Source organism: Numida meleagris, chromosome 4, assembly GCF_002078875.1.
Source record: "Numida meleagris isolate 19003 breed g44 Domestic line chromosome 4, NumMel1.0, whole genome shotgun sequence".
Classification (NCBI taxonomy): domain Eukaryota; kingdom Metazoa; phylum Chordata; class Aves; order Galliformes; family Numididae; genus Numida; species Numida meleagris.
This window is the reverse complement of record NC_034412.1, coordinates 39,609,319-39,624,505: the sequence shown is the minus strand read 5'-3', so window position 1 is coordinate 39,624,505 and position 15,187 is coordinate 39,609,319. Positions and strand designations below refer to the sequence as shown.

The 15,187-nt window shown below is 47.6% G+C and overlaps 1 protein-coding gene across 1 annotated transcript; it reads left to right on the top strand.

Moving 5' to 3' along the window:
• On the top strand, positions 1,830-15,051 carry PPP2CB (protein phosphatase 2 catalytic subunit beta). Its single transcript, XM_021394327.1, has 7 exons — positions 1,830-2,179; positions 10,084-10,293; positions 10,560-10,733; positions 11,263-11,352; positions 12,573-12,734; positions 13,539-13,657; positions 14,334-15,051. Exons 1-7 carry the CDS (start codon positions 2,078-2,080, stop codon positions 14,404-14,406), a joined length of 930 nt encoding a protein of 309 aa, XP_021250002.1. The 5' UTR covers positions 1,830-2,077; the 3' UTR covers positions 14,407-15,051.

The following is a 15,187-nucleotide window of genomic DNA, read 5'->3' as shown; positions in this document are numbered from 1 at the left end:
GTGGACATCTAATGATGTTCACAGGAGGAGATGTAGCAAAATCTTTTCTTTCTCCTCAGAAAGGCAGACAACACCATCTCGGTTTTTCAGTGCCACACATTAACAAGACATTTGCACTAGTTACTAGAGATTGTACAAAGAAAGGCAGCACTCATGAGGGTTGCAAACCTGATTTCCCATGCATCTTCAGGTACAGAATCCAGTATGGGAGTAGATTAGAATAAAGGAACAACAGTGCCTGTTCCTGCCCCCCCCAAATGCCCCTTTATCTCCCTGTGGCCTCAAATGGGAGTCAGCGAGTTCTGCTCAGTCCCTGAGAGTTCCAAGCATCCTCACACCACCCTAAATAACGCATATTTGTTTCCTCAGATGATTTCTGGTGCCCCCTCAAGTGCAACCCTGTTACCGCCTCTCCCACTGTTGTCACAAGGGCGCTGGGACTCAACAGAGCCACTGCAGAAGAGGTGTGCAAGGCTGTGTCTGGTGCTAGGGGTACTAGAGGGTGCCCATGCAGCATGGGGTGTGAGTATGAAGGACCCTGCTGTGCAGGAGTGATGTGCAGAAGGGAGATACAGGAGTGTGGGGAGAATACCACGCCAGCAGGACCCTGTGGAGTAGCGGGGTGGATCCCTCCTGGGCGCATACCTCTTTCCAGCACGTCAGCATCAACCTCAATGCCACATGGAGCCATCAGATCCAGGTGGAAAACAGCTTCAAGGTGGGTATCACACTGGGGCTGAAGTTAAATTGCCCCTGGTGTCATCACCAAGGACCAGGTGGAACCATTACAAATGCTTTATGTATCTGATTGCTTAAGTCTTAGTCTATGAGATTGAGAAGTAAAATATCCTCAGGCATCTTTTTTGGTGAGATAGTGTGGGGGTCCCAGTGGGTTTCAGCAGCCCAGTAAATTTCAGGAGCTTGGGGGCTCTCTTGGCTGGGTTTTCCAAGCTGTTCACAGCTCACAAAAGGCATCTTTTGTGAATACAGAAATGGCAGATGACTTTTAGGAGCAACTAAAAAATTGTACTTTTGTAGATATTGCTCCCTTTTACTTTGCCAAATGTATTTTTAGTTGGAAAGTTCACTAAAGGTGCGCAATGTTTTAAACCCTCTGATTTCCAACTTCACGGAAAGAGAAATTCAGCAACTCTAGCTGTTTCAGCCCGTGGAAATTGAGGAAACTGTATGTTGGCTGTCAGCATGGTCAAGAACGAGGAAAATGTTGGCGCTCGTGCCCAAACCACGCAGAAGATCCGAGGAGTTCAGTACACCGCAGCACACAGCAACGTTCACTCTTCGGTAGCGATTTAGAGCTGGCCGTGAGATGCCACGTTAGGTACACCAGGGCACGTGTACACCAGTTCTGATCACGCTTGAGTAAGACGACGCAACGTAAGGCCGTTATAATACAAGGCGTGGTTTAACGCTCACCAGAGCTAGCCAAAAGATAGGGCCGTCTTACGGCGTCGCTCCACAACATTTCAAAGGAGTAGCACGTGCTGAGAAACTCCTCCGCAGAGGAGCACGCGGCGCTGCGCTCCCTGCAGCGCCTCAGGGCTCCGGTTCCAGAGGGCCGGCTCACCTCAGCGCCAGGCCACGGCCGCTACGGCAGCGGGGCAGCGCCCAGCCTAGGGGTCTCGGTGGGACTTCGCGCCCCGCACAGGTGCCGCGCAGCCGCCAGAGGCTGCAAGCCGCACCTGCTTGCCGTTACTGACTCCGGTCTGCACGGCGAGGCGTTTCGGCCGCTCGGGGTGAAGCAGGGCGACCGCCTCCAATGCAGCGCGAGCGCCGAGATACCGCGCCTCGAGGACCCTACTAGACGACAGCAGCGCCCCCGCGCCCCGTAACGGGCCTCCCCTCGGAAGGGCGCACCGCGGTCACGGCGCGCACGCGCGGTGGCGGACCGGAAGCGCGGGCGGGGGCGGAGGCAGGCGGAAGTGCGCAGGGCCGGGGGCCGCCATTCCGGGGAGCGCAGCAGGCCGCGCGCCCCCGCTGTTGCGCCGCCAGCCTCAGGCGGGCCCGGGCCTCGCGGGCGCCCAGTGCGGGGGGCCCGGCCCCGGCCGGCAGCGCCGCCATGGAGGAGAAGAGCTTCGCTAAGGAGCTGGACCAGTGGATCGAGCAGCTGAACGAGTGCCGGCAGCTGAGCGAGAGCCAGGTCCGCAGCCTCTGCGAGAAGGTGAGACGGGGGAGGCGGCTCGGCGAGGGGAGGCTGGCGCTGGGGCTACGCGTGCCGAAAAAGGCCGTGCGGGGGCCCGGCGCCGCGGGCGGGAGGAGACGGGCTCGGTAGTGCCTCGGTGTTGGCTGCTGTGGATCCGCCCGGCGCTGCCCGCGTCGCTGTTCTGCTCTGAGCGAGAGGCCTCGGGGATAGAGCGGCCCCGAGCCGGGCGGGCGGACGTCGCCCCGCAGCCGTGGGGAAACCTTTGACGTCTGATGAGGGATGTAAGAGGGCGGAGAGGGGCAGCGGGTGGGCTGTAGTGCTGCTTTAAAGAGAGGCTTACGTGTTGCTGAAGGGAGGTTGGGATAAAGCGGAAAATGGTTGTAGAAACGATGCAGTTTGCCATTCCGGATTGCTGTTGGATGTTCCTTTGGCAATGTGCCGTTCGAGTGCGTTTAGCGCAGGCTGTGAAGAGCCTTTTTTCCTCTCAGGAGACAGGCCTTGGTGGCTTTTGTCTGAGAAGTTAAATGCCTGTGTGCAAGCGCACCCCTTCATACTGCAGTGTATGACTGAGGTAGGATTTCTCTGGACTTGCAAGATGGGACAAGGCCAAAGAGCTAACATAGACTTCTTCACAACAGAGTAGCTAAGATTGTTCTTTCTGTTCACTTGGTACCTCAGTGATAAGCAGGGACCATCGCCGTGCACTGATCAGCTGATAACTGCTCTGCCTCGTGTGCCTGACAGCTAGTTCATCCTTCCATGTACTGTTTGCATTGCTGATAGCGAGCTTGGTTTTGTGTTGTCATCTTGTTACCTGTGTCTTACTGAGTTCTTGCAGAAGCAGATGATCTGTTCTGGTGCCTGTTCTTAGCGTATGGGCCAGTGACTCAACACCTCAGTACCAGCTTTCGGAACATGCAACTATTTCTTTCTCTCAAGTCTTCAGTAGGCCATCACAGCAATAAATTTGAACAGCAGAGAGGGTCTGCACCACCACCTCATAATGTGCTGAGTGCCCTTTGAAAGGTAGGCGTTATTTGAGTGCTGCAGGCAGAGATTCTGTAGGACACCAGGCTGTGGCTGCCTTGCACATGCTCTTACCAGTGGTCCTGCCTTCTCTACGGCTGCACCCTGGCCTCTATTTCCTTTCTCCCATTCTGTTTTTTACCTATGCTGGGACTGTCTGTTTGCTTTATGGCTTTTTCTCTACTCAGAGCTGTGACAGTTGTGAGGAGGGCTGGTGCTGCAGCATGGAGCAACAGAAGGGCCTTGAGATGTAGATGTCTTGAAGAGTGAGCAAGCTCCTTGCGGCTGTGCTGTCTCATGTGAAGTCCAGCTGATGCACTGGAAAGAATTTATTTGCAGTTCAGAACAACAAGAATTCTGAACTGTTGTTCCAACCAGCAAGCTGTTTTAAAAAATATTTGCCTTCTTCTCTGGCTGTGTTGTTAATTAAGGAGCAATGGCTGCTGTATTTTCAGAAGCTGGAGGGTACTGTCAGCAGGTTGTGTTGCAGTCAGTGGCTGCTCCGTAAGTAGGGAGAGATGCCAAGTTGGGAGTGCAGTTGCAGGTGAAGAGGATGTCAGTCCTCCAAAATGGACAGGTAGGTTCTGAACCTGTGAGGCACAGCATTTTTCCTTGGCAATGAATGTAAGCTATTGCAGCATCTAGTTTTCAGATAGTGCAGGTAACTGATCTGCAGCTCTGTCAGAAAGCTTGGTTTGTTTCCCCAGTGTAATACTTGGAGAAACTCTTAACAACCTTCTCTGGTCAAATCCAATAGTAACTTTAGCTTTGGGTTTTAATTACTTATAGGATTAGGCAGTTAAAATGAAAAAAATCAAATAACAAAAAATACCACCCTGAAAGTTTTATGTGAAAGCATGGGATACAGAAACAAAATAAGTCCCAGACATGACTGTGTGCATCATTCTTGGTTTCACTTGGTGGCCTAACAGACAGTAATGAGGGAAGGGTTAGAGATAGCTAGGCTCATGGGGGGGGGGGGGTGTAGAAGCCATTCTTCTCTTAGAAAGCTTTTGAAATTTGCACCTGTAGAGTCACTGTAAACTGTTCTGCCTGGTTATGACATAACTTTAGCAGCTAATCCATCTTATATTCTTCATAGAATTAAAGAAGATGTCATCCAGTGACAGCATGAAAACACTTGCTTCCCATTCTGCCGGTCTTAAAATGAAAACTAAATTCATGCTGATATTTAGAATATAATAAGAGAACAAACAATTATCATCATTACTGGAGCTTCTAGGCATCAGAGATGTTTCCAGCATGTTAGGGAAATGGACATTGGATTTCTTGCATCTCATACTGCTTAACTTCATTATTGTAGACCATCTGAGTAGATGAAGGTTGTTAAAAGCCTTTCTTTACTCTCATTAAATAGGCATTGAAAAGTCCATAGAGCTCAGTCTCGGATGCTGTCTGCACTTAATCAGAGGTGCAGTGGCACATCTTGGATCCATGGTTGTGCTGGCTTTGGTCTTGGGTACTGAGAGGAGGGTAGCATTTTCTGGATGGCACTCCTTTTGATCTTGTGTAGGTACTGCCACCCACCCCTTGTAACCTGCGTGTTGGGCGGCTAAAGCCAGGCTGAAAGACCGAGGAGGTGGATTCATTTAACACGAAGTGCTCTCAAGGCTGGACATGAAAAGCTTTAAATGCTTTTTGATTTGAGACTCAAGTCAATTGAGCAAATTAATTCTGCTGATGAGGGAGTTGAGAGCTATCCTATTTATAACAAAGACAGTTTTTCATCAAGATAATAAGATACGGCATAAAGGAAATCAAGTTAAAGGCTGTTTCTTAAACACAGGCAAACAACCATCCGTAACCATCTATTTCTTTGTAGCTTCCTTTTGTTCCATCCTTGATCTTCGTATGTCCAAGAGGGGGTTAGAGACTTGTTGCTGTGAGCAGCTTGAGAGCTTTGTGTTGTGAAGTGGTGGGAGGAGAAGGATTCTAATCACTAATGAAGACTTGCATTTCTTGTCCAGTTATTGAATGGTAATTGTGCGCTGATTCTTCAAGCCGAGCAGACAGAGCCAGTTGGTGCTTTAGGGAGTACTGCTGTTACTGGCATGTACCTATGACATTTCTGCCCTCTGAGATCATTTTGCCCAAGAATAATTTTAATAGAACGAGCTTGTAGGCTCTTCTGCAGTAATCGGTGAAATTAGTATGAGCAATGAAGCCAAATAGCATCCTGGATGCTGTTCAAACCATGACAGTCTGAGAGTGTTACGTTGGATCACGGTCAGCAGTATTTTATCTCTTCAGTGATCAAGTTTATCTTGCGTATACTGGCCTGGATGGTTCTAGGAGTGTGCATCCACATCGGCAGTCAGTGTTGCCGTTGGGGCTGCAAGGTGCCCCCTGCTACTGAAGGGCAGGGCAGCTCCACCACTCCAGCTCCCCTCCCATTTGGGGAGAATCCAGCTGGCTCTTATAAAGTGAAGCTGCTGAGGCACCTCTGAGATTTTGAGATCCTCAGCCTGTTGATGCTGTACTTTAATTGCAATTGGCAGATTTAAATGAGAAACTCCATAGCTGGTTTCTCTGATTCTTGAAGTAAGGGCCTCCAAGAGTCAAACTGAGGTCATGGTGCAGTCAGTGAATCTTCCAGAAGGAGCTGTGTTTCTGCGCTCTCAAAGGATCTTACACGTTAATCGGGTGCCTGGGTCTCTGTTCTCTAGGGAAGGCCTGACACAGACAATCTGCCCTCTGGATAGATCTTAATCCCCCACCGATGGAGTCAGCCTACGTGAGTCTCATAGACAAATCCAAGCAGCGTGAGAGTTGATGCGTGTTTGATCATTAAGCCTCTCACAGAGGAATTAGTCTCCTGGTGATCCTGATGGTAGTCTCACAGCCTGTGTAGGATCTCTGGTTTCAGAGCAGCACATTAAGAGGCTATGTTCAAGTCATGAGGCTGTTCAGTTTCCTCTTGTAGTGATAACACGGTAAAATACTGGGACGTGTCTTCCAGTATCCATCCGTGCAGATCAAGCGTTGGGATGGCAGGCAGCCTTGCCATCTACTGGGAGAAACTGGGAAAGAGAGGAGAGCTATGACTGGCAAACTCACAGCCAACAAATAACCTACTCTTCAGAATAATTTTGAGGGCAGACACTGTAAATATTATACGTACTTAAGAGAGTGTTTTTTGTTACTGTAATGCTGAAATGCTATAATGTGATGGAAAGTACAGCAGTAATAGCAGAGTGGCACAATCCTATGCTACAGCAAATGAGAACAAGCCCAAATGCAGCAGCTATGGATACAGAAACAAAGGATGAAAAACTACTTACCTTTGGAAGGCCTCTAGTAGGTAGATCTGGAAAGATCCTTTTGCCTCTCCCTGCCAACCCTTAAATGAGGTCTGGGAAGGGGTGGATCCTGGCTCCACCCCTTCTGGTCACTCAGGTTCATTGCATGCACCTGAGCTCCCCTGGGTTGGCCCTGCCTTCCCACCAGGTGCTCCATCACTTCATCAAGCCATGACTTAGCATTTCTGCTACAGTTATTTTTACTCATTCTTACCTGGAGGGTGGCTTTAATCCAGAACAAATGGGGGACATGGTTAGGAAGCTGATGTGCTAGAAAATGGAGGCTAAGAGAAACGTGGCTAAAAATGACTTTAATAGTTATTTAACAGCCTTCGTAAGTAAATGAGAGTAATGCAAGGCAGGTTACTCACATCAGAATTTCTTCCTTTGTAACAGTGCTTTTACTAATTTAAGCCTTTTTGTTGTAGCGTTAGCTGTGCGCAGTGAAACGAGCAGCCAGAGTGAACTGATTATTTGCAGCTTTTCTGGGAAGTTTTTAATGATACTTAAGATTTTAAAGATCTTGTTTTGCCTTAGAAAATCATTTGAAGGCAAACTTCTGTGGTCAGCCCAGTTCCCAAGCAGTGTTAAAATGACACGCTTTATTTATCATGTATGTCTACAAAGTAAGCTAAAATAGGCTAAATAGTAACAGCTGGTAGGCAGTTTAAGAAGCTGCTGCTCTTTAGTTGTCAGTTCCTCCTCTCTCCTGATGGGTAGCTTCTAGATTCTCCTAGTACCAGTATTTTAGGTGTCTTGCTGGCTCACCTTCCTAGGATGCATTTAACATGAGCATTTAGAGTGTTACTGCACAAAAAGAGCTGTCCTCTGTTTCTTGAATGCTTCTTTACTTGTACCTGTTCCCATGATGCATGCATGGGACTGGGACACTGGCAAGTATGCATGATACCTGTATCATGCCCTGCATCTTTTTCCAACAAGCATGAAGACCCTGTCTTTTCATGCAGCTGAGAAAGGAGCAGCATGCACAATACAAAAATGCTGAAAATACCTAGCACCTTTTGTGGTTCGGTTAACTCCAGTTTACAGTGAAGCCCCGTCTCTTGCTTCATTCAACATATGTCAGAACACACAGAGCAAGTGTTTTGTGGCTGCATTTTCTATCACCCTCTGAGGGCTGAAGCTGTCGAGAGGTACTGTAGGTGCTTTTAAAGGCATGAACAGGAAGAATTCCAGTAGGGCTGTTGCACTCAGATGCAATGTGTTTAGCAGTTTACAGTCCATTTAGAACTGCAAAGTGGACTCCACGTCACTGAGTCTATGTGCAGGGTGTCTCTGAGAATCGGGGTCACATCCCTCAGGTTACATACTGTGCAGGTGGCACACTGAGCACTAGCCAAGCCAGTGGGTTTTAGGTTTTTTCCAAACGTGTAAGAAGCAAGGCAGCTGAACACTCAAATGTGAAGGCAGACACGCTCAGGGGAGCCTGCTGAGGCTGTCCTCAGTAAGCAGCTTCTTACCACGTGGTAAGTGGGACCTAACTCATCCTAAGCAAAGGGACTTGGGGAGCAGCCAAATTGTCACCTGTGAGTGACTGTTCTGCATGGGTGATTTTTTGTGTCCTTTCTGCCCAAATCTGGCTGAGCCTGCCCATGGGTGCTCTCTGTGCTTCAGCTGTGCCAGGAGCCCTGATCTGTATCAGCTGATGAACTGGAGGCAGCAAAAACAACCGTGATATTTGATAACCATAATAAGTAATGCAGGTAGGCTACATTACTACATTACGCGGCTGTAATTAGCATAGGAACTGCTGGGTGCGGAGAAAGAGATGACTAAATCCAGGAATGCCTTCCCTCCATCTGTAGTCATTTTGTTGCCAGTTGGTTATGGCCAGGAAGCTGATAATGGCTCCAGAAGAATTTAAATTAAACTTGGAAGAGAATTGGAAATTTGGCAGGAAGCAGGTGCCCCGGGCTAGAAAAGTGCCTCTTGCGTACGCACTGAGGTTCTGTGCCAGTTTGGTACAGGTAAGGTTTAGGAATGGATTTTTTCCTCAGTAACTTGAGCAAGAAGAAACCCTCCCCTCTGCGAAGGAGATGGATTTGTTAGTTCCCAGGTGTCCTGGGAATGGCTGGGAATAGCTGAGAGATTCCTGTTCCTGACAGCTGTCTCTTACCACAATGTGATCTGAGAGCACGGTGCCTTCGGAAAGCTGCCTCAGGTGCCCAAGGCTCTGCCACTTGTGCTCACTGCCACTTGGCAGAGTAACGCAGCTCTGCTCATCTAGTGCCGCAGCAGTGCCCAGCTTTTCTGCCAGGCGTGTTGCTTCGTCACGTTCAGCCTTTCTTCGCATCAGTTCTGCTCAGATGATGAGCTGGCTTTGTAGATACAGAGCGAATGCGCTGCTTGCAGTGCTGTTTCCATGGCGCAAACCTGTTTCTGCCAAATCGTGGTTTTAGGATAGCACGCTTGGTTCCTGGGTGTGCGGCAACGGGGGGAGGAAGTGCAAGGGATGCCAGAGGATGAAGGCGGTGAAGATGAGCTGTCAGGGCTGGCAGAAGAGATATTTGAGCCTGCTGCCACGTTGCCAGCGAAGGTGGCAAGGCGTGTGGTTCCTTACGGCTGCGTGGGATGGAAAGCAGTAACTTGGGGGCTGTCAGGCTAAAATGTGGCAGGAGTGGAGAGCCTGTGTGCAAGTGTATTGTTGCAGGTCAGATAACTTCTCAAAGAAGGCTCAGAAGCCATGGTTTTACTACTGGTACAAGTATAAAATAGTATCTAGTTTTACCCCTGCTTTTACAGACGAAGTTTTTCAAAAACCATAGTACTTGCCTGGGCAATGTGCACACTCTCCTCTGGTGTTCCCGTCCTGACAGGAGGTTGCCAGATGATTGACCAAACCCTGTTCATGCTAGCCACCCACAGAAATCGTGCTGACAGGACCTGAGATGGCCAGTGATACAGTTGTGGTTCTTGAGGTAAAGCTGCTGGGCATCATGAAGCTGAGTAGCACTTGGCTTTGGCAGTCAGACTGGAATCCCTGTGCTGTTGTAGTTCACATAGTTCAGATGAATCGACCTGAGCTCTTCTGAACCAAGAAATCTATCAATCAAATGGACCGGTATGCTTCAAGTAAATCAGTTATGCTTAAGGAGATGAGATCTGCATGCGATGCTAATGAAACGCTGGAATAGCACTTCCAGTCATTGTAAGCACTTCAGAAATGACTGGAAAAAGCAGAGGCTTCATGGATGAACCCCAGCAGTGATGAAAGTCGTATGCAACACCAAGTCTTGAAATTCACGCTCCTTAATTTCAGGAGAGGATAAAGATTAACTTGTTCATTTACTTCTTTGAATTTGTTTGTTGTCATACACGGTACAAAAAAATCTACATGTCCAAGCTTCACAGTACCAGACTTGCTTATCTTCTTGCACAGCGATTGTAAAATGCACTTTGCCTTTGCTTATTCAACAAGCTCTTTTCCTAGCGGTCATCCTTCTCTATTAGAGGGAAACTGAATTTCCAGTGCAAATGCAGTGGAATAACTTCCGCACCTGCCAGTGGAGGAGCCTCCTACATTCTTGTTCTGTGTTTTTTTTTTTCTCTTGCCAGGCTAAAGAAATTCTTACTAAAGAATCAAATGTGCAAGAGGTACGTTGCCCTGTCACCGTCTGCGGGGATGTCCATGGCCAATTCCACGATCTTATGGAACTCTTTAGAATCGGTGGGAAGTCTCCAGACACAAATTACCTGTTCATGGGAGACTATGTGGACAGAGGCTACTACTCGGTGGAAACGGTGACTCTACTAGTAGCGTTAAAGGTATGGCTGGACAACTTTGTTATGATGACCTTGGGCAAAACTGTGCTTTTGAGGGGATATGAAAGAATTGTTCCCCCCTTGACACTGCCGTTGGCTTGAGCTAAATGGATGGAAGTTGGAATGTGCTAATGGACACGTGCTTTTATATAATAGACCTGAGTGGTTGCCAGCTGCTTGAAGCCTCTAGTTAGTATTTGTCCGTATTGATTATACAGTTCTTGCGTTAAAGAAAAATTGCCTTTTTTTTTTCCTTTTTTTGTCAATAGGTGCGTTACCCAGAACGCATTACAATACTGAGAGGAAATCATGAAAGCAGACAAATTACACAAGTGTATGGCTTCTATGATGAATGTCTGCGAAAATACGGCAACGCCAATGTCTGGAAGTATTTCACAGATCTGTTTGATTATCTTCCGCTTACAGCTCTAGTAGATGGCCAGGTAAGCTTTCCTGCCCTGAGTAAACAAGATGGTTTGTTTTGTAGCACAGCGCAGTGTGTGCTATCTGACCCACACGTGAACAATCTCAAACAAGCTGTCTTAGCTTGTAGCCAGAATTCTTTTGAAAGCCACGTGTTTACTGTGGGTTTGGGGAAGAATTTGGTGAAGTATTAATACAAGTTGATGGTGCAGCAAGGCCTCTGCATTTGCTGCCTAAGGAATGGCAGGGTATTGCAGATACCGTTTATTTTGAAGGCCTCTTCAACAGGCGAGAATCCCCTTGTGATACGTCACATGCAAGTTGACATACTGCTGTGGTACTGAAGGCACAGTATCTTTGCTGCTCCGATATTAGTATGCAATGTGCAGCCTTCCAGTTTCGTTTCCATCTGAGGGAATTAAAAACTGCTTCTCCACTGCGAGGGTGGACCTCTGTATTGCAAAAGAATGGGTTAAAAACAGCTATTTCTGAGATGAGTCTTCCCATAGCAAAGATGCATTTAGTGGATTGCTCTTTTTTCCACAACAGATATTCTGTCTCCACGGTGGCCTCTCTCCATCCATAGATACACTGGATCATATCAGGGCTCTGGACCGCCTGCAGGAAGTTCCACATGAGGTAACAGGAAACTAGATGCATTACAATTTAGATGTCTGTTTGTTGAAAATGCAAGCGTACAGTCATGCAGAAATCCATTTACACAGTGAGACATACTGTTACGCAGAAGATTACTGCCTCAGTAAAAGCTATAGCAGATGAAAATGCATTTGGTTAAAACACGCCCAAGTCAATATGCTTTGATTACAGCCGTCTGCAAAAGGAGTGCTGTGGGGTTTCACAGCTGTTTTACCCAGAAACACAGATTTTCTGGACCGTCATGCTGACTCAGTCATTTTGGCAGGGGAAAGTGCCTCATTGCAGACTTCCTTGTGAACCACACAAAGCTGTCATGTCACCATCGCTCCTCCCCAGCCAGTCCTTTTTGTGCTTTCACCTTGTTCATTGCTACCCTCTTTCTTCTGGGGGGCCTGACAAAGTTAGAGGGAGCCTATAGGACATGCCGATGGGCAGGAGTCCCACACGGAGCAGCTGGGGAGTGCCAGCTGGACTGGAGAAACCACCTTCCGAGCTCCCACGCTACCAAGTAGCTCTGCTCTGTTGGAGTGGTTGGGGCTTACAGATGGTCTTGACCATCCCCCGATGAAAACAAACTGCTTGTCCTGAAACATCCTGGGTACAGGAGCAAGAACAGTATGGCAAGGTCTGCCTGAGATTTCTGAAAACCTGAAGTAAGCTGTTTGAATTGCCCCCAGAATTAGGAGGGAGGCTGCCTGCTGGGGCTTCTGAGCATAGGTAGATGGTAATGATTGTTTTCTTGCTCTGGGGTTTTCACAGTCTTCTCACAGTCTTATGCTGTATATGTTTGCTGAAATCTGAATTTCCTGTGGACCTCTATGTGTGAGCCCTACCGCGTAGCTTGGATCAGTGGATGGGAGACAGCAGAGGGCTTGGATAAGTACTAGAGTTTTTAGTGCCCCTCAGTTTCTTAATGGCTCAGCAAGAAAAGCTGCTGAGCTTTGCTTGTCATTGTTAAAAGATATGTACCAGGATATTTCTGAATACGTACAATCCAGCGAACATCAAGTCAGCAGAGGAAATTACATGCTTAATACCCTGCGTGGAGTAACTAACTGGTGTTAGATAAACGTATGTGGCTTCAGAGAAGAACATGCAGGCAGTCTTTTTACCGTAAATAAAATATGCTTTTAAAGATACATTTTCATCACCGTGTTGCAAGCACAATGAAAGCTAATGAAGAATACTCACCTTTTTTCAAGGGTCCAATGTGTGATCTGTTATGGTCGGATCCAGATGATCGTGGCGGCTGGGGTATATCTCCACGTGGTGCTGGCTACACGTTCGGGCAAGACATTTCTGAAACGTTTAATCATGCCAATGGTCTTACACTGGTCTCCCGTGCTCACCAACTCGTCATGGAGGTAGGGCAAGCACTTTGTGCTGGATAGGCAAAAAGAAAAAAAAAATGTAGATGTAAATTCTTGTCTCTTTTGTGAGATCTGCTGGTGCATTTGAACGAGCTGACACGTAAAGGCTAGGCAGGTAAGTTCCTAGGAGGGATTTTAATCATGTGAAAGCAACAAGCGATGTAAAAGGATGTGCTTTGACCTGCTCTGTAAATAAGTACATTGCCAAAGAGACCCTGCCATACCCCATTTGTGGAAGTAATAATCTTCTTACATGCTGTATTAAACAGGCTGCCCTATAGTAAGTACATAGCAGTCAGATGCGACAGCGATTAAGCCAGAACTTTGGCTGCTGATAGTCTATTCTTGTATGTCTTGATGGAAAAATGCCTAGTAGGTCAATGGAGCAGACTTATTTTTACATCTAGTTCAATCAGGTTTTGTAGGTAGCGGTGTGTGTCAGAATTCCCTTCCAAGTGAACTGGCAAATTCTCAGTTGCAGTGAATGAAAGCTGAGGGTTTATCTAAAATCTCTAGTTTTCCTTCTCGTATGATCTACAATTTGCATACAAAATGGACAAACCCATTAGTGGCAAATGGCCAGTCTCTATGTGGAATGGCTTAAATTATTCTTGCTAGGTAAACAGTGCTTGTAAACGCTACTTGCTGATGTTGTAGAGGGCCTTCTGAAAATGGAACTACCTGGAAGAAACCGACCATTTCACAAATGGCTTGAGTTGTTTGAGGCTGGAAGAGGAAATTCAGATGGACTGAGGGTCGAGCTTTAACAGAGACCTCTTTTTCTCTTTTTTCTGGCAGGGTTATAACTGGTGCCACGACCGAAATGTGGTTACCATTTTCAGTGCGCCCAATTACTGTTACCGCTGTGGGAACCAGGCCGCTATCATGGAACTAGATGACACTTTAAAATATTCCTTGTGAGTAACATGGTTCAAGCTGTTCTCTTCCTGCCTAACTGTTCCAGACTATGAGGGAAGTCTGGTCCTTTCCAAAGATGTCCTTACATGAAAAGCTAGCTCAAACCGCTCTGGATTTGAAGTCATGCTATACCTGCAAAAAACAAAAGTATTAAAAAAAAAAAAAAAGTAGCGAGTTAAGCTCTCTAAAGCTTTTCTTAGGTACTGCTTTGTCTCCTTTTCCTGGTTCAGAAACAATGGAGCTTCTGCATTCCCTTAATGTGTGCTGGCTGGAGAGAAATAATTGCAAAATCTATTTCTTTTTGTCTTTGTGGGGATACTAGACGCTGCATTTGTTAGCACTAGCGTTTATAATGGTTGGTAAGAGTCTGAATTTGGTGCTCAGCTGACCTCCCCTGAAAGCAGCGCTGGGCTGTGGGAACGCTGAGGGCCAGGCCGCGTTCACTTTGTGAGCAGCATTTCTACCAGCAGATGAGTTTGCTTCCTGCTGGTCATCAGTTTGGGGACCTGCTACGTCCTCCGGATTTAGAGTTGGGGTTGTGGGAGATCTGGGACGCTTCATGTGGAAGCGGCTGGGAAACTAAGTGACAGCAGCGGGAGAGCAAGTCTTGTGTTTGCAGTATTGGCAACTGCCTTGTGCGGAGGAGGAAAAATGACCCCTTTTTCTTTTCTGCAGCCTTCAGTTTGACCCAGCACCTCGTCGTGGAGAGCCTCATGTTACCCGTCGTACCCCAGACTACTTCCTATAAACCTCTCGTAGCCTTTGTAGAAGGAAGTACACCTGGTGTTTTAAAGAGCAACAATATTTACATGTTTCTGTGAGAAATTGGGGTTCGTCTCTACTTACAATCCCCATCATGGACCAAAATGTGCCATACTGAGGACGAAGAGCGTTCAGCACAACTTGAGACTGAATTCCTTACAACACTATATATCCTATACCAATCAGTCCAACAGTCAGTTTGCCTGCTGTATTGTAGTCATTATTTTTTGTTGGTTTTTTTTTTTTTTTTTCTGGACTGTTCAGAGAGGAAAAGGTAACTCTAACGCTTCCATCTCCTTTTACGCTTATTTGTAAATTTTTAGTTCTAGTGGTTAACTGGCATGAATTAGCGTTCTGGAGTTCATTTTTAAGGGAAATGCACACTAACTTCTTTACCCTACCACTCTTCATTTTACTGAAAGAGGAGCGCCTGAAGCGGAGCGGGCCCGGCTCGCTGGAGCCCCGGGCGGCCCGGCCGAGGGGGCGCAGCCCTGCCCCCGGCAGGGGTCGGATGGCCTTTAAGGCCCCTTCCACCCCCCGCCCTTCCGCGCTTCTAGGAGAAGGGAAGCGATTCCTGCTTTTGGGAGTACGTTGTCATAACACGGAATAAAGCGTTCCCTTTTTAGCTCGATTCCCGTCCTGTGTCGTTCCCGCCTCCGCGTACTTTGTCACGGCCGCGCTTCCCCCGCTCGCTGTACCTGAACAATAAACGCCCTTCTCAGCCCGAGCCGTGGTGCTGCGCTCTCGGGGGCGGGCCGGGGCGGCGC

Excerpts from the sequence above, each read along its gene's own strand:
- PPP2CB (XM_021394327.1), top strand. The coding sequence starts at position 2,078 with ATGGAGGAGAAGAGCTTCGCTAAGGAGCTGGACCAGTGGATCGAGCAG. Across the intron at positions 2,180-10,083 it reads TCCGCAGCCTCTGCGAGAAG|GCTAAAGAAATTCTTACTAA; the intron begins GTGAGACGGGGG and ends TTCTCTTGCCAG. Across the intron at positions 12,735-13,538 it reads CTCACCAACTCGTCATGGAG|GGTTATAACTGGTGCCACGA; the intron begins GTAGGGCAAGCA and ends TTTTTCTGGCAG.